Source organism: Coregonus lavaretus (genome assembly GCF_964263955.1).
Source record: "Coregonus lavaretus genome assembly, chromosome: 10".
Taxonomy (NCBI): Eukaryota; Metazoa; Chordata; class Actinopteri; order Salmoniformes; family Salmonidae; genus Coregonus; species Coregonus lavaretus.
The window spans coordinates 12,680,585-12,699,920 of record NC_139997.1 but is presented as its reverse complement, the minus strand read 5'-3'; the positions used below and the strand labels follow the sequence as shown (position 1 = coordinate 12,699,920).

The 19,336-nt window shown below is 46.0% G+C and overlaps 1 protein-coding gene across 1 annotated transcript in view; it reads right to left on the bottom strand.

Annotated features, from left to right (window-relative positions):
• Positions 1-223: 223 nt before the first annotated feature.
• Positions 224-19,336, bottom strand: part of LOC311135827 (aryl hydrocarbon receptor-like) — a gene marked incomplete at its 3' end in the record, with an annotated part of 35,683 nt that continues 16,570 nt past the window's right edge. The window contains exons 2-4 of the mRNA XM_084169862.1: positions 1,476-1,566; positions 845-986; positions 224-725 (exon numbers count right to left, since the gene is read on the bottom strand). Of these exons, the coding sequence (XP_084025988.1) occupies positions 224-725; positions 845-986; positions 1,476-1,506 (675 nt within the window). The 5' untranslated portion in view covers positions 1,507-1,566. The remainder of the gene's footprint in view (positions 726-844; positions 987-1,475; positions 1,567-19,336) is intronic.

Here is a 19,336-nt window from a genome sequence, read left to right as displayed (position 1 = left end):
GGAGTGATCGCCTAGTGTGTTTTGATTGATAGTGATGTGAGCAGAAAGCCTGTTGATTGTCTCAGTGGCCTGTCCCAAGCTGCCCATCACACATCCACCATCACTCTCTCTCATCAGAGCCTCCTCCACATAGGAGAACACATCATTGGCTAAGATTTCATCCAGCTTCCCGTCACATCCTGCTGTTCCATGTTGATCCTGAGGACGGCGCTCTCCCACTCCCTCAGCTCTGTCTCCTCCACCTCCAGCCCCTCCAAGCCCCCGCCCCCATCTCCCCCAGGATCTCCCCCAGAGAGTCCTTCATGGCCTGGGCTGTGGGGTCTCCCTTGCTGGGCCTCTGGGGCCCCTGGAGCTCCCCAGGGACACTCAGCAGAGCGTGGCTGTCCAGGAAGGCTCTCTCCAGACCTGGGTGCTGGTCCTGGGGGAATGCTATGTCTAGGTCTGGGGAAAAGACCTGTAGGTTCAGGTTAGGGTTAGCGTCCTGGGGCTGATTACAAACAGAGCGGTCCTGACTGAGTAGGGACCCCAGGAGAGAGGCAGGGTCCAGGGGCTTGTCCTCAGGGCTGGAGCCTGGGGGAGTGAGGCCTGGGGGGATGGGTGGTCCTGGAGGTATAATGGCAGTATCCAGAGAGGGACAGGACTCAAACAGCAGAGCCTCCCCAGTGGCAAAGCTGAAGGGAAGCTGCATTCTCCGCTGACGCAGGTGCTCCTCGCCCTCCTTGTTTCTGTAGATGGGTGACAAAGGTCAAAGGTCATACTGTATGTAAGCGTATATAAATACCATGGAATGATACAACTATAACTGTTTGGGGAGAGTAAAGATGAATATCAACAGTGGACTCACGTTAGGGCTTTCTGTCGAGCGATGATGAAGTCGGGTCTCCCTGCCTTGAAGACGACCCTGGCGTTGGCTTGAACCCACACCCACACACCTGCCTTTGTCAGCAGCCTGAAGATGGTGAATCCAGTCTCTCCTGTCTTTATCACTACAGAGAGATAGAGAGGAGGAGAGAGGGAGAGAGAGAGATAGAGAGAGAGAGAGAGGGAGGAGGAGAGAGAGGAGAGAGAGAGAGGGAGGAGGAGAGAGAGAGAGGAGAGAGAGAGGGAGGAGAGAGGGAGGAGAGAGATAGTGAGAGAGAGAGAGAGAGAGAGGGAGGAGGAGAGAGAGGAGAGAGAGAGAGAGAGAGATAAAGAGAGAGAGAGAGAGGGAGGAGGAGAGAGAGGAGAGAGAGAGAGAGAGATAGAGAGAGAGAGAGAGAGGGAGGAGGAGAGAGAGGAGAGAGAGAGAGGGAGGAGGAGAGAGAGGAGAGAGAGAGGGAGGAGAGAGAGGAGAGAGAGAGAGAGAGGGAAAAGGGAGTCAGAGTCTGCATCATAGTGAACGTTCGCTTGCGAAATACCAGATTTAAGCTTTAATAAGATAAGACTCAGGTGTGTGTGTATGTGTATGTGTAATGAGTAACTATAGTGTAACTCACTTTTGAGGTGGTTGTCTGCACAGTACATCATGTCAGCAGCATGGATGAACTGGTAACCTGAGCCTCAGAGTAACCCAGCACCACTTCACCTCTGGAGGGGAGTGGACAGACACACATTAGGCAGACAGAAATGCACACACACACACACTGACATAGCAAAAATATATCTCAGGGAACAAACATTGTCCTCTCAAGTTCCCTCTTTATAAGTCCCTGGGAGGGTACAGTGTTCCCAGTGGTGCTATGAGATGTGATTCCTGTCGTAATGGTACCTAGTTTCTATGCCCATGGGGGCGAAGTCGAGTCTGTGTTTGGTCTGGAAGATGAGTGTCTTGGTCCTGAGCTCCATGACAGCTGGGGTCTGCATGGGCGTAGCGATGGCAAACAGGGCCAGCTGAGCAGGGGCCGTGGCCCCGTCGTCCCCCAGCCTTCCCTGACCTCAAATATACTTACATTTACATTTACATTTTAGTCATTTAGCAGACACTCTTATCCAGAGCGACTTACAGTTAGTGAGTGCATACATTTTTATTTTTTATACTGGAATCGAACCCACAACCCTGGCGTTGCAAATGCCATGCTCTACCAACTGAGCTACATCCCTGCCGGCCATTCCCTCCCCTACCCTGGACGACGCTGGGCCAATTGTGCGCCGCCCCATGGGTCTCCCGGTCGCGGCCGGCTATGACAGAGCCTGGATTCGAACCAGGATCTCTAGTGGCACAGCTAGCACTGCGATGCAGTGCCTTAGACCACTGCGCGACTCAGGAGGACGTCCCTGGAAGTGCAACGCCTATAGGAGGGAGAGAGTGTTGTATACAATGAATAATTGGAATAGATTTTGGGAGAATGGATTATGGATAATGTCCATGTCATTTATGGAATAAATGGATAATGTATTTATGTAATATATGGACCTATGGATTATATTTGATACAGTTGAAGTCAGAAGTTTACATACACTTAGGTTGGAGTCATTAAAACTTGTTTTTCAACCACACCACAAATTTCTTGTTAACAAACTATAGTTTTGGCAAGTCGGTTAGGACATCTACTTTGTGCACGACACAAGTAATTTTTCCAACAATTGTTTACAGACAGATTATTTCACTTCTAATTCACTATCACAATTCCAGTGGGTCAGAAGTTTACATACACTAAGTTGACTGTGCCTTTAAACAGCTTGGAAAATTCCAGAAAATGATGTCATGGCTTTAGAAGCTTCTGATAGGCTAATTGACATAATTTGAGTCAATTGGAGGTGTATCCAGGCTCTGTCGCAGCCAGCCGCGACCGGGAGACTCATGGGCGGCGCACAATTGGCCCAGCGTCGTCCAGGGTAGGGGAGGGAATGGCCGGCAGGGATGTAGCTCAGTTGATAGAGCATGGCGTTTGCAATGCCAGGGTTGTGGGTTCGATTCCCACGGGGGGCCAGTATAAAAAAAAAAAAATGTATTCACTAACTGTAAGTCGCTCTGGATAAGAGCGTCTGCTAAATGACTAAAATGTAAATGTAATGTACCTGTGGATGTATTTCAAGGCCTACCTTCAAACTCAGTGCCTCTTTGCTTGACATCATGGGAAAATCAAAAGAAATCAGCCAAGACCTCAGAAAAGAAATTGTTGACCTCCACAAGTCTGGTTCATTCTTGGGAGCAATTTCCAAACGCCTGAAGGTACCACGTTCATCTGTACAAACAATAGTACGCAAGTATAAACACCATGGGACCACGCAGCCGTCATACCGCTCAGGAAGGAGACGCGTTCTGTCTCCTAGAGATTAACGTACTTTGGTGCGAAAAGTGCAAATCAATCCCAGAACAACAGCAAATGACCTTGTGAAGATGCTGGAGGAAACAGGTTCAAAAGTATCTATATCCACAGTAAAACGAGTCCTATATAGACATAACCTGAAAGGCCGCTCAGCAAGGAAGAAGCCACTGCTCCAAAACCGCCATTAAAAAGCCAGACTACGGTGTGCAACTGCACATGGGGACAAAGATCATACTTTTTGGAGAAATGTCCTCTGGTCTGATGAAACAAAAATAGAACTGTTTGGCCATAATGACCATCGTTATGTTTGGAGGAAAAAGGGGGACGCTTGCAAGCCGAAGAACACCATCCCAACCGTGAAGCACGGGGTGGCAGCATCATGCTGTGGGGGTGCTTTGCTGCAGGAGGGATGGTGCACTTCACAAAATCGATGGCATCATGAGGAAGGAAAATTATGTGTATATATTGAAGCACCATCTCAAGACATCAGTCAGGAAGTTAAAGCTTGGTCGCAAATGGGTCTTCCAAATGGACAATGACCCCAAGCATACTTCAAAAGTTGTGGCAAAATGGCTTAAGGACAACAAAGTCAAGGTATTGGAGTGGCCATCCCAAAGCCCTGACCTCAATCCTATAGAACATTTGTGGGCAGAACTGAAAAGGCGTGTGCGAGCAATGAGGCCTACAAACCTGACTCAGTTACACTAGCTCTGTCAGGAGGAATGGGCCAAAATTCACCCAACTTATTGTGGGAAGCTTGTGGAAGGCTACCCGAAACGTTTGACCCAAGTTAAAGAATTTAAAGGCAATGCTACCAAATACTAATTGAGTGTATGTAAACTTCTGACCCACTGGGAATGTGATGAAAGAAATAAAAGCTAAAATAAATAATTCTCTCTACTATTATTCTGACATTTCACATTCTTAAAATAAAGTGGTGATCCTAACTGACCTAAGACAGGGAATTTTTACTAGGATTAAATGTCAGGAATTGTGAAAACCTGAGTTTAAATGTATTTGGCTAAGGTGTATGTAAACTTCCGACTTCAACTGTATATTACACTGCTCAAAAAAATAAAGGGAACACTAAAATAACACATCCTAGATCTGAATGAATGAAATAATCTTATTAAATACTTTTTTCTTTACATAGTTGAATGTGCTGACAACAAAATCACACAAAAATTATCAATGGAAATCAAATTTATCAACCCATGGAGGTCTGGATTTGGAGTCACCCTCAAAATTAAAGTGGAAAACCACACTACAGGCTGATCCAACTTTGATGTAATGTCCTTAAAACAAGTCAAAATGAGGCTCAGTAGTGTGTGTGGCCTCCACGTGCCTGTATGACCTCCCTACAACGCCTGGGCATGCTCCTGATGAGGTGGCGGATGGTCTCCTGAGGGATCTCCTCCCAGACCTGGACTAAAGCATCCGCCAACTCCTGGACAGTCTGTGGTGCAACGTGGCGTTGGTGGATGGAGCGAGACATGATGTCCCAGATGTGCTCAATTGGATTCAGGTCTGGGGAACGGGCGGGCCAGTCCATAGCATCAATGCCTTCCTCTTGCAGGAACTGCTGACACACTCCAGCCACATGAGGTCTAGCATTGTTTTGCATTAGGAGGAACCCAGGGCCAACCGCACCAGCATACGGTCTCACAAGGGGTCTGAGGATCTCATCTCGGTACCTAATGGCAGTCAGGCTACCTCTGGCGAGCACATGGAGGGCTGTGCGGCCCCCCAAAGAAATGCCAACCCACACCATGACTGACCCACCGCCAAACCGGTCATGCTGGAGGATGTTGCAGGCAGCAGAACGTTCTCCACGGCGTCTCCAGACTCTGTCACGTCTGTCACATGTGCTCAGTGTGAACCTGCTTTCATCTATGAAGAGCACAGGGCGCCAGTGGCGAATTTGCCAATCTTGGTGTTCTCTGGCAAATGCCAAACGTCCTGCACGGTGTTGGGCTGTAAGCACAACCCCCACCTGTGGACGTCGGGCCCTCATACCACCCTCATGGAGTCTGTTTCTGACCGTTTGAGCAGACACATGCACATTTGTGGCCTGCTGGAGGTCATTTTGCAGGGCTCTGGCAGTGCTCCTCCTGCTCCTCCTTGCACAAAGGCGGAGGTAGCAGTCCTGCTGCTGGGTTGTTGCCCTCCTACGGCCTCCTCCACGTCTCCTGATGTACTGGCCTGTCTCCTGGTAGCGCCTCCATGCTCTGGACACTACGCTGACAGGCACAGCAAACCTTCTTGCCACAGCTCGCATTGATGTGCCATCCTGGATGAGCTGCACTACCTGAGCCACTTGTGTGGGTTGTAGACTCCGTCTCATGCTACCACTAGAGTGAAAGCACCGTCAGCATTCAAAAGTGACCAAAACATCAGCCAGGAAGCATAGGAACCGAAGTGGTCTGTACGTTTTGTACGTTTGCCCACTGACAAAGACATGATCCACCTGAGCGACCCATACACCAAAGAGAAGTTCCCATCTGTTTTATGGGTGGGTTGAATCGCAGTGGTTGTTTGCTGAAGTGGTAGTTGCTTGTTAAATATGTAATGTAATACAATGGCAATTCGGGTTATAGGTTAAAATCCTACGCATGAACTGCCAACATTTTTACGCACATTAATTGATAATGATGGAAAATAAGATATGCAAGATTTTTGAATAGATATTTTTTAAATAGCTATATAAATATATTGAGGTGAGAGCATTGGAAATGCTTTTGGCGGTTGACCTGCTTCTGTTTTGTGGGTGGCACTATGTGATGTTTTCGATGGATGGGTCCTGGCCCCTCGGGGGCATAGGGATCCGGGGGGACAGCGTGGTATGCTGATCACTGACGGCCCAACATGGAATGGGGAGGGGTTTTAGCGGGGAAATTAGTGGAAAACAATTGGAGGGTTATTTAGTAACATTGCAAATATCATGGTATAGCTATATGGACACTCAATCACTATAGTATTTTCTATTGGTAAATTTACAAACATATATAATGACAAATAGATTTGAAACTTGTATCTCATTATGGTATGTGGTGAAATAAGTATAGCCAGTTATAATTGTAATGGCATAGCAGATAATAACAAAATAAGAACAATATTTACATGGCTCAAAGAGAAGGAATATAACATTTACATTTACATTTTAGTCATTTAGCAGACGCTCTTAACCAGAGCGACTTACAGGAGCAATTAGGGTTAAGTGCCTTGCTCAAGGGCACATTAACGTCATTTAGCAGACGCTCTTAGCCAGAGCGACTCACAAATTGGTGCGTTCACCCTATAGCCAGTGGGATAACCACTTTACAATTTGGGGGGGGGGGGGGGTTAGAAGGAATACTTTAGCCTATCCCAGGTATTCCTTAAAGAGGTGGGGTTTCAAATGTCTCCGGAAGGTGGTGAGTGACTCCGCTGTCCTGGCGTCGTGAGGGAGCTTGTTCCACCATTGGGGTGCCAGAGCAGCGAACAGTTTTGACTGGGCTGAGCGGGAGCTGTGCTTCCGCAGAGGAAGGGGAGCCAGCAGGCCAGAGGTGGATGAACGCAATGTCCTCGTTTGGGTGTAGGGACTGATCAGAGCCTGAAGGTACAGGGGTGCCGTTCCCCTCACTGCTCCAAAGGCAAGCACCATGGTCTTGTAGCGGATGCGAGCTTCAATTGGAAGCCAGTGGAGTGTGCAGAGGAGGGGGGTGACGTGAGAGAACTTGGGAAGGTTGAACACCAGACGGGCTGCGGCATTCTGGATGAGTTGTAGGGGTTTAATGGCACAGGCAGGGAGCCCAGCCAACAGCGAGTTGCAGTAGTCCAGACGGGAGATGACAAGTGCCTGGACCAGGACCTGCGCCGCTTCCTGTGTAAGGCAGGGTCGCACTCTCCGAATGTTGTAGAGCATGAACCTGCAGGAGCGGGTCACCGCCTTGATGTTGGCGGAGAACGACAGGGTGTTGTCCAGGGTCACGCCTAGGCTCTTCGCACTCTGGGAGGAGGACACAGCGGAGTTGTCTACCGTGATGGCGAGATCATGGTACGGGCAGTCCTTCCCCGGGAGGAAGAGCAGCTCCGTCTTGCCAGGGTTCAGCTTGAGGTGGTGATCCGTCATCCATACTGATATGTCTGCCAGACATGCAGAGATGCGATTCGCCACCTGGTTATCAGAAGGGGGAAAGGAGAAGATTAGTTGTGTATCGTCAGCGTAGCAATGATAGGAAAGGCCATGTGAGGATATGACAGAGCCAAGTGACTTGGTGTATAGGGAGAAAAGGAGAGGGCCCAAAACCGATCCCTGGGGGACACCAGTGGTGAGAGCACGTGGTGCGGAGACAGCTTCCCGCCACGCCACTTGGTAGGAGCGACCGGTCAGGTAGGACGCAATCCAGGAGTGAGCCGCGCCGGAGATGCCCATTTCGGAGAGGGTGGAGAGGAGGATCTGATGGTTCACAGTATCAAAGGCAGCAGACAGGTCTAGAAGGACAAGAGCAGAGGAGAGAGAGTTAGCTTTAGCAGTGCGGAGAGACTCTGTGACACAGAGAAGAGCAGTCTCAGTTGAATGACCAGTCCTGAAACCTGATTGGTTTGGATCAAGAAGGTCATTCTGAGAGAGATAGCAAGAGAGTTGGCTAAAGACGGCACGCTCAATAGTTTTGGAAAGAAATGAAAGAAGGGATACTGGTCTGTAGTTGTTGACATCAGTGGGGTCGAGTGTTGGTTTTTTGAGAAGGGGAGTAACTCTCGCTCTCTTGAAGACGGAAGGGACATGGCCAGCGGTCAAGGATGAGTTGATCAGCGAGGTGAGGTAGGGGAGAAGGTCACCGGAGATGGTCTGGAGAAGGGAGGAGGGGATGGGGTCAAGCGGGCAGGTTGTTGGGCGGCCTGCAGTCACAAGTCGCAGGATCTTATCTGGAGAGAGAGGGGAGAAAGAAGTCAAAGCATAGGGTAGGGCAGTGTGAGCAGGACCAGCAGTGTCATTAGACTTAACAAACAAGGATCGGATGTCGTCAACCTTCTTTTCAAAGTGGTTGACGAAGTCATCCACAGAGAGAGAGGAGGGGGGGGGGGGGAGGGAGGATTCAGGAGGGAGGAAAATGTGGCAAAGAGCTTCCTAGGGTTAGAGGCAGATGCTTGGAATTTAGAGTGGTAGAAGGTGGCCTTAGCAGCAGAAACAGATGAAGAAAATGTAGAGAGGAGGGAGTGAAAAGATGCCAGGTCGGCAGGGAATTTAGTTTTCTTCCATTTCCGCTCCGCTGCCCGGAGCTCTGTTCTGTGAGCTCGCAATGAGTCATCAAGCCACGGAGCTGGAGGGGAGGACCGAGCCGGCCGGGAGGATAGGGGACACAGAGAGTCAAAGGATGCAGAAAGGGAGGAGAGGAGGGTTGAGGAGGCAGAATCAGGAGATTGGAGGGAGAAGGATTGAGCAGAGGGAAGAGATGATAGGATGGAAGAGGAGAGAGTAGTGGGAGAGAGAGAGCGAAGGTTGCGGCGGCGCATTACCATCTGTGTAGGGGCAGAGTGAGTAGTGTGGGAGGAGAGTGAGAGAGAAAAGGAAACAAAGTAGTGGTCGGAGACTTGGAGGGGAGTTGCAGTGAGATTAGTAGAGGAGCAGCATCTAGTGAAGATGAGGTCAAGCGTATTGCCTGCCTTGTGAGTAGGGGGGGACGGTGAGAGGGTGAGGTCAAAAGAGGAGAGGAGTGGAAAGAAGGAGGCAGAGAGAAATGAGTCAAATGTGGACATAGGGAGGTTGAAATCCCCCAAAACTGTGAGGGGTGAGCCATCCTCAGGGAAGGAACTTATCAAGGCGTCAAGCTCATTGATGAACTGTATTGTTTCCTGTATTGTTTACAGGAAACCCATTCAACAATTCTAGATGAAGTTGCGTGGAAAAAGGAATGGGGAGGCGAAATATACTTCTCCAATGGGCTAAGATACTCAAAAGGGGTGATGATATTAATTAACAGTAATTTCGATCCGAATGTGCAAATTGTCCAAACAGATACGCAAGGTAGATGGATTATTTAAAATATGTTATTGGACCATAAACAAATATGGCACATTAACCTTTACTGACCAAATAATGATGATCCACACAATACAGTGAGGGAAAAAAGTATTTGATCCCCTGCTGACTTTGTACGTTTGGCCACTGACAAAGAAATGATCAGTCTATAATTTTAATGGTAGGTTTATTTGAACAGTGAGAGACAGAATAACAACAAAATAATCCAGGAAAACGCATGTCAAAAATGTTATAAATTGATTTGCATTTTAATGAGGGAAATAAGTATTTGACCTCCTCTCAATCAGAAAGATTTCTGGCTCCCAGGTGTCTTTTTATACAGGCAACGAGCTGAGATTAGGAGCACACTCTTAAAGGGAGTGCTCCTATTCTCAGCTTGTTACCTGTATAAAAGACACCTGTCCACAGAAACAATCAATCAATCAGATTCCAAACTCTCCACCATGGCCAAGACCAAAGAGCTCTCCAAGGATGTCAGGGACAAGATTGTAGACCTACACAAGGCTGGAATGGGCTACAAGACCATCGCCAAGCAGCTTGGTGAGAAGGTGACAACAGTTGGTGCGATTATTCGCAAATGGAAGAAACACAAAAGACCTGTCAATCTCCCTCGGCCTGGGGCTCCATGCAAGATCGCACCTCGTGGAGTTGCAATGATCATGAGAACGGTGAAGAATCAGCCCAGAACTACACGGGAGGATTTTGTCAATGATCTCAAGGCAGCTGGGACCATAGTCACCAAGAAAACAATTGGTAACACACTACGCCGTGAAGGACTGAAATCCTGCAGCGCCCGCAAGGTCCCCCTTCTCAAGAAAGCACATATACAGGGCCGTCTGAAGTTTGCCAATGAACATCTGAATGATTCAGAGGAGAACTGGGTGAAAGTGTTGTGGTCAGATGAGACCAAAATCGAGGGATTTGGCATCAACTCAACTCGCCGTGTTTGGAGGAGGAGGAATGCTGCCTATGACCCCAAGAACACCATCCCCACCATCAAACATGGAGGTGGAAACATTATGCTTTGGGGGTGTTTTTCTGCTAAGGGGACAGGACAACTTCACCTCATCAAAGGGACGATGGACGGGGCCACGTACCGTAAAATCTTGGGTGAGAACCTCCTTCCCTCAGCCAGGGCATTGAAAATGAGTCGTGGATGGGTATTCCAGCATGACAATGACCCAAAACACACGGCCAAGGCAATAAAGGAGTGGCTCAAGAAGAAGCACATTAAGGTCCTGGAGTGGCCTAGCCAGTCTCCAGACCTTAATCCCATAGAAAATCTGTGGAGGGAGCTGATGTTCGAGTTGCCAAACGTCAGCCTCGAAACCTTAATGACTTGGAGAAGATCTGCAAAGAGGAGTGGGACAAAATCCCTCCTGTGATGTGTTTAAACCTGGTGGCCAACTACAAGAAACGTCTGACCTCTGTGATTGCCAACAAGGGTTTTGCCACCAAGTACTAAGTCAAGTATTTGACCCCTCTGCAAAATATATTTCCCTCATTAAAATGCAAATCAATTTATAAAAATGTTAACATGCGTTTTTCTGGATTTTTTTGTTGTTATTCTGTCTCTCACTGTTCAAATAAACCTACCATTAAAATTATAGACTGATAATTTCTTTGTCAGTGGGCAAACGTACAAAATCAGCAGGGGATCAAATACTTTTTTCCCTCACTGTATATATAATAAATTATCGACCTTGCAAGCAATTCAAGACTCTATTATTATGGTGGGAGATTATAATACCATTTTAAATAGCTCAATGGACCGTAAAGGAAATCACACTACAAACAATCACCCTCATGCTCTTAAGGAAATCGTGAATGTCATGGATACATTAGAACTAGTAGATATATGGAGGCTTAAATATCCTGATCTAGTGAGATATACATAGCGGAGACCCAATTAAGCTAGTCGTCTTGACTTCTTTCTTATGTCATTCTCGTTGGCACCAAAAGTTTAAAAAGTGTTGATAGGGGACAGAATGCGGTCGGACCATCATATAATTGGGATATACATTACTCTTACTGAATTTCCACGTGGGCGAGGATATTGGAAATGTAATCAAAGCCTATTGGATGACAACTTGTTTTTAACTAGGACAGAGGAAATTATAGCTGATTTTTTCCGACATAACATACAGTGGGGAAAAAAAGTTTTTAGTCAACCACCAATTGTGCAAGTTCTCCCGCTTAAAAAGATGAGAGAGGCCTGTAATTTTCATCATAGGTACACGTCAACTATGACAGACAAATTGAGAAAAAAAAATCCAGAAAATCACATTGTAGGATTTTTAATGAATTTATTTGCAAATTATGGTGGAAAATAAGTATTTGGTCACTTACAAACAAGCAAGATTTCTGGCTCTCACAGACCTGTAACTTCTTCTTTAAGAGGATCCTCTGTCCTCCACTCGTTACCTGTATTAATGGCACCTGTTTGAACTTGTTATCAGTATAAAAGACACCTGTCCACAACCTCAAACAGTCACACTCCAAACTCCACTATGGCCAAGACCAAAGAGCTGTCAAAGGACACCAGAAACAAAATTGTAGACCTGCACCAGGCTGGGAAGACTGAATCTGCAATAGGTAAGCAGCTTGGTTTGAAGAAATCAACTGTGGGAGCAATTATTAGGAAATGGAAGACATACAAGACCACTGATAATCTCCCTCGATCTGGGGCTCCACGCAAGCTCTCACCCCGTGGGGTCAAAATGATCACAAGAACGGTGAGCAAAAATCCCAGAACCACACGGGGGGACCTAGTGAATGACCTGCAGAGAGCTGGGACCAAAGTAACAAAGCCTACCATCAGTAACACACTACGCCGCCAGGGACTCAAATGCTGCAGTGCGAGACGTGTCCCCCTGCTTAAGCCAGTACATGTCCAGGCCCGTCTGAAGTTTGCTAGAGTGCATTTGGATGATCCAGAAGAGGATTGGGAGAATGTCATATGGTCAGATGAAACCAAAATATAACTTTTTACAGAACTAAATACAAAAATTATACTTAAATCCGAACTGGTTCTCTAGCAAACTAGTAAGATTGTCTCACCCAATGTTCAAGAAGGAACTTTTTCCCTTTATTCAGATTAAAACCCCTCACTTTCAGGTATTTCAAAAGGAAATAATCTCCCAAATATCACTATTTCTAAAACAAGCCATAGAAAGTTGGATGCAATTTCAATTTAATCCTCCAGAAATGACAGAACAAATATTGCAACAAATAGTGGTTAAACTCAAATATACTAATTGATTAAAAAAAACGTAATTTTTTGAGAAAAAAAAAAAAAAAAAGGTATAATCTTCGTAAATTATATTATCGGTAGAAATGGTGGAGTTATGTCGCACATGCAGCTAACAAAAACATATGGAACTGTCTGCTCTAAAATTACAACCAGATAATTGCAGCATTACCGCAAAAATGGAAGAGGAAAGTGGAAGGAGGAAAAGTAAGGAACTTGTCTGTCGGCCTTGCATTAAAGAACATAATTGGTTAAAGAAAATTGTGATAAATAAAAAAGTTTACCAGTTAAATTTAAGGACCAAAACATTGACAGCCGTCCCATATAGATTGCAAAGTAGTTGGGAAGAGATTTTTGACGTACTGATTCCATGGCATAGTGTTTATGAACTGATACGCAAAACGACGCCGGATTCAAAACTTAGAATTTTTCAATTTAAATTATTATATAAAATTCTTGCTACCAATAGAATGTTATTTGTATGGGGGATACAATCTTCCCAGCTCTGCAGATTTGGCTGTGAAGAGACAGAATCATTAGATCATTTGTTTTGGTACTGTCCATTTGTAGCTTGTTTCTGGACACAGGTCCAGGAATGGCTGAACGATTGCAATATTTGCATGGAGCTGACCCTGCAGATAGCACTACTGGGTGATCTGAAAAGTCATAGTCAATCGATCAATAATATAATAATACTTTTAGCAAAAATGTTTATTTTCAATTCACAAACTGTAGAAACAATGAGAATAGAAAGGTTCAGAACTTTTGTAAAACATCACAGTACAGTTGAAAAATATATGGCAAATAGAAATACAATATGGATGGTGTTAGGAGATAGATGGGAGTTGTTGAATGGAGCTGAAGGATGGGACTAATAACAACAACTAATAACAACAAGATAACTAGTGTAGGACATGCTGTGTCCATAATACGTAAATAGGTTATATAGTGTGAGCTTTTGTGAAAGAGCACAGTTAGAAAGATATGGCATATAGAAGCATACCAGATGGACATCATGAAAATGTTATAAATTTATTTGCATTTTAATGAGGGAAATAAGTATTTGACCCCTCTGCAAAACATGACTTAGTACTTGGTGGCAAAACCCTTGTTGGCAATCACAGAGGTCAGACGTTTCTTGTTGTTGGCCACCAGGTTTGCACACATCACAGGAGGGATTTTGTCCCACTCCTCTTTGCAGATCTTCTCCAAGTCATTAAGGTTTCGAGCCTGACGTTAGGCAACTCGAATCTTCAGCTCCCTCCACAGATTTTCTATGGTATTAAGGTCTGGAGACTGGCTAGGCCACTCCAGGACCTTAATGTGCTTCTTCTTGAGCCACTCCTTTGTTGCCTTGGCCGTGTGTTTTGGGTCATTGTCATGCTGGAATATCCATCCACAACCCATTTTCAATGCCCTGGCTGAGGGAAGGAGGTTCTCACCCAAGATTTGAAGGTCTATCGTCCCTTTGATGCGGTGAAGTTGTCCTGTCCCCTTAGCAGAAAAACACCCCCAAAGCATAATGTTTCCACCTCCATGTTTGACGGTGGGGATGGTGTTCTTGGGGTCATAGGCAGCATTCCTCCTCCAAACACGGTGAGTTGAGTTGATGCCAAAGAGCTCGATTTTGGTCTCATCTGACCACAACACTTACACCCAGTTCTCCTCTGAATCATTCAGATGTTCATTGGAAAACTTCAGACGGGCCTGTATATGTGCTTTCTTGAGCAGGGGGACCTTGCGAGCGCTGCAGGATTTCAGTCCTTCATGGCGCAGTGTGTTACCAATTGTTTTCTTGGTGACTATGGTCCCAGCTGCCTTGAGATCATTGACAAGATCCTCCCGTGTAGTTCTGGGCTGATTCCTCACCGTTCTCATGATCATTGCAACTCCACGAGGTGAGATCTTGCATGGAGCCCCAGGCCGAGGGAGATTGACAGTTATTTTTCTTCCATTTGCGAATAATCGCACCAACTGTTGTCACCTTCTCACCAAGCTGCTTGGCGATGGTCTTGTAGCCCATTCCAGCCTTGTGTAGGTCTACAATCTTGTCCCTGACATCCTTGGAGAGATTTTTGGTCTTGGCCATGGTGGAGAGTTTTGAATCGGATTAATTGATTGCTTCTGTGGACAGTTGTCTTTTATACAGGTAACAAACTGAGATTAGGACCACTCCCTTTAAGAGTGTGCTCCTAATCTCAGCTCGTTACCTGTATAAAAGACACCTGGGAGCCAGAAATCTTTCTGATTGAGAGGGGGTCAAATACTTATTTCCCTCATTAAAATGCAAATCAATTTATAACATTTTTGACATGCGTTTTCCTGGATTATTTTGTTGTTATTCTGTCTCTCACTGTTCAAATAAACCTACCATTAAAATTATAGACTGATCATTTCTTTGTCAGTGGCCAAACGTACAAAATCAGCAGGGGATCAAATACTTTTTTCCCTCACTGTATGAGAAACACACACACACACACACACACACACACACACATTCATGCACACTTACGCACGTACACACACCACACACACACACACACACACACACAAGCATGCACACACACGACCATTGTAATCCTTGGGCGGGCCGCCAAAGCATTTTTTCGGGTCGCCTAAATCCAAACAGTGTAAAACGTTTGGTAAAAAGCTTTCAGTGTAAACTTACACGACTAAAACCAGATATAAAGTAAGTAGAAAAGATCATGGACCTATCTATTTTTTATAAACAATTAATTTAGCAGTATTAATTTTGTTATAATGTTTGAGCAAAAGAACACAGCATTAGCCATGACAAAATGCATAGAATTGCAGGAAACTACCTTTAAAAACTGCAAAATCCTCTCTCAGCTCCATGGCAGAATATGTAGAATTACAGGAAATTTGCTTTAAAACTGGGACATTTTCTCTCAGCTGCATGGCAAATGTGTAGAATTGTAGGAAATGTGCTTTAAAATGCAAAGATTTCTCTACGCAGCCAAGATGGGCGCCTCTACAATTCTCTACAATTTAGCTGTGCAGACCGGCCAACTGCGCTCATTGCCACGCCCCCTGTCACACCCACCACCTAAACCCCTTTTTGATCCAGAAACACCCTACACACACACACTATACCCTGTGTACCTGCAGCAGTAGGTTTCCCTCGGAGAGGCTGACTCCGTCTATAGAAGTGGCTGTCCGTCCGTTCCTCCAGTTCCCACTGAGGGGGGCGCTGCGCCAAGGCAAAATCAATGCAGCCACGGCCCAAAAATATGGAACATGAAAAAATAGTTCCTCTTTATAACAGCTAATGGACAATGCCGTGGCGATGGCGATTGTAACTGGACTAATCTAATGTCACTGAAAATGTAACTGAAAAAAGGATTGTGTATTTTTGAAGATGCTGGAACAGTCCACATTTACTTTTCCCCTGCAAACAAAATAAGTAATGAATATTAAAATCAGACAACCCCATAGTAGAATAGTTGATCTATTTACCTAATCGGCTTGTTGTTGTGTGTTCTATGAGAGACAAATATTCCTCTCGATGGCGCATTTAAATTATGAGTGCCATAGGGAAGGAATTCCCAGAATCGAATATAGGCTGCAAAAATAGGCTACATTTATTTAGTAGGCTACTCAAATTTTTACCAGCTGCATCGGTTTACACTTTATATGGCCTGCGTATGGTCTAATGAAAGAGAGCCTGAAATAATTAACTGAATTATCGAAAACAAATAGGCCTACCTGCTTGCACTTTGTGCAGGCTGTGTAACCATCTACCGCGTTTTTGTCCTTCCAAACTGGGGATTTCACTCGCGCAGCACCTGTTTCCACGATGGTGTTGTAGCCTGTTCCCTGATCATTACCTTTCTTTTTATTTCTCCAGTTAGCCTACGTTAGCCATTTTAGCGTGAGCTAGGCTATCCAATGAAAGTAAACTTGGCTCTAAAGTGGAGAGAGGGAATATAAAGTATTGCGGGTGGACAAATTATAATGTTTTTGCACCACACAAATAAGGGACAGTTCACGGCTCCACACACTCTCAATGCGTGCGTGACTGGTAGCCTTATGTCTGCCTCACCGCTCACATAATGGAATTGGCAACACAACATGCTCCTGGTTTTTAAAAAGTGTATTATCTTGATTTAATAATTTTACCAATATGTTATTTTGCTAGTTTCTGTAGGTGGATATTATATTTTAGATGATGTCAGCATAATTTTATTTTTCAATCCATAAAAATTATTTGGGGGGGAGGGGGCAGGACCCCCCATCCGCAAGCTTTTCCCCACAATGCCAATTATTTTCCCTTGAGGAAACACTGCTCCTCAGATTTAGTTCTTAGTCCTTAGATTTAGTTCTTAGCTCTTAGTCCTTAGATTTAGTTCTTAGTCCTTAGATTTAGTTCTTAGTCCTTAGATTTAGTTCTTAGCTCTTAGTCCTTAGATTTAGTTCTTAGTCCTTATATTTAGTTCTTAGCTCTTAGTCCTTAGATTTAGTTCTTAGCTCTTAGTCCTTAGATTTAGTTCTTAGCTCTTAGTCCTTAGATTTAGTTCTTAGTCCTTAGATTTAGTTCTTAGTCCTTAGATTTAGTTCTTAGCCCTTAGATTTAGTTCTTAGCTCTTAGTCCTTAGATTTAGTTCTTAGATGTCTGGAGCCTTTGCGAGTCAGACCAAGACCCAACTCATGAGAGCAAAACATACGGTTACCCAGAGCAACACCAAGGCCTGCCAAAGACTGGGATGATGATGTCCACAGTCTTTTATATATGTACTACAACTGAGAGCTACTGTGATGTACAGCTTGGCATAAGAAGCTCTATACTGTACATACATTTCACATCAAAGTGACAAGTCAATCATCATCAATTAGCCTCCATTACATTCTGCCAAGTCCTGAGAGACACAGACTTTATGGTTTTCTCATCAACAAACCACCCACACATCTCCTCCTCATCACAAGGTCTACTCTACACAGACAGTGGGATAGATCCACACACAGTCAGTACATCATTACATTAACTCAACTAATCTCCACTGACTGAAAAAACCCTCAAGAGCCACAGGCAGACAGACAAACAGACAGACAGACTCTACATGAGCTGGTTGACGTCAGGCGTCCCAATGAGAGCGAATATGTGTTAGATGTCTCCACAGCCACATGTTTCTGCTATTCTTAGGATGGTCGCTAACTATAGACTACATACAGTACACTGATAATCATTATCATTGCATCCCTGATGATGGTTCACTGGGCTATTTCTGGAACAAACAAAAGAGTATCAGTGACTTCCAACAGGGCTAACACAAACGTGTGTGCATGTACACACACATACACACACTTGCAGCCATTCCATCTGTAAGTAGGACAACAGGACACAAAAGAAAGCATAGAAAATGGCCAACGCTTCATATCAGCCGTGTGTGTGTGTGTCTGTGTGGGTGGTGGGTCACCAGATAACCTAGGCGGTTGTTAGGGTTGTCAGAGGCAGCTGTTTTATGGCTGTAGTTCTTAGTTTAAGGCCAGTTGTAATCTAATCTATGTTCTCTGTCTGCCTGCCGTTCATTCAGCTATTCAATGCCTCCTTTCCTTCTCCTAATGACTCAATGGCACGCCAACAAACTCCTCCCCCTCCTCTCTTTACTCTTTATCAACCCCCACTGCTTCCAAACCTAAACAATCTGCCCCTGACCCCTTTTTTGTTTTTGTATGAGTATTTTACCCCCTTTTTCTCCCCAATTTCGTGGTATCCAATTGGTAGTTACAGTCTTGTCCCATCGCTGCAACTCCCGTACGGACACGGGAGAGGCGAAGGCCGCACTGCTTCTTGACACAGCCAATGTGCCGGAGGAAACACCGTACACCTGGCGACCGAGTCAGCGTGCACTGCGCCCGGCCCGCCACAGGAGTCGCTAGTGCGCGATGGGACAAGAACATCCCTGCCGGCCAAACCCTCCCCTACCCTGGACGACGCTGGGCCAATTGTATGCCGCCCCATGGGTCTCCCCTTCGCGCCACTCGGGAAGCCTGCCCCAGACGTCTTTGACAAACTAGCATCTCCCACAATCTAAAAGCTAAAAGAATCTGGACTAAGTACACATGTCCTTTTCTGCAGACAAAGCCCAAAGAAAATGGATGGTATTGACACTGATTACGTCCAGCATTGCAAGAGCAGTGAGCACAGACTTGAACAAGATGTATGAAATATTTAACTAAATTCAACAAAACGTAACACATTTTGTAAAAGGGATTAACTTTCCACTTTCATAATTTGTTGATCTACAGTAACCCTATACCCTCTGTCTAACCTCCCTCGTCCCCCCATCACTAGCATCCCTTCCTGCCTCCTTTTCCGCATCCCTTCCCGCCTCCCTTCCCGCCTCCCGCCCCCTCTTCCCGCCACCCTTCCCGCCCCTCTCCACCCTTCCTGCCCCTCTTCCCGCCTCCCTTCCCGCCCCTCTTCCCGCCCTGCTTCCCGCCTCCCTTCCCGCCCCTCTTCCCGCCCTGCTTCCCGCCTCCCTTCCCGCCACCCTTCCCGCCCCCTCTTCCCGCCACCCTTCCCGCCCCTCTTCCCGCCACCCTTCCCGCCCCTCTTCCCGCCCATCTTCCCGCCTCCCTTCCCGCCACCCTTCCCGCCACCCTTCCCGCATCCCTTCCCTCTTCCCTCCACCCTTCCCGCCCCTCTTCCTGCCTCTCTTCCCGCCCCTCTTCCCGCCTCCCTTCCCGTCTCCCTTCCCATCTCCCTTCCTGCATCCCTTCCTTTTCCTCTCCTCTCTCCCTTCTCCACTGGTCTCTGTGGGCTGGTGGGATGGAGAGTACACACCACGCCAGAGA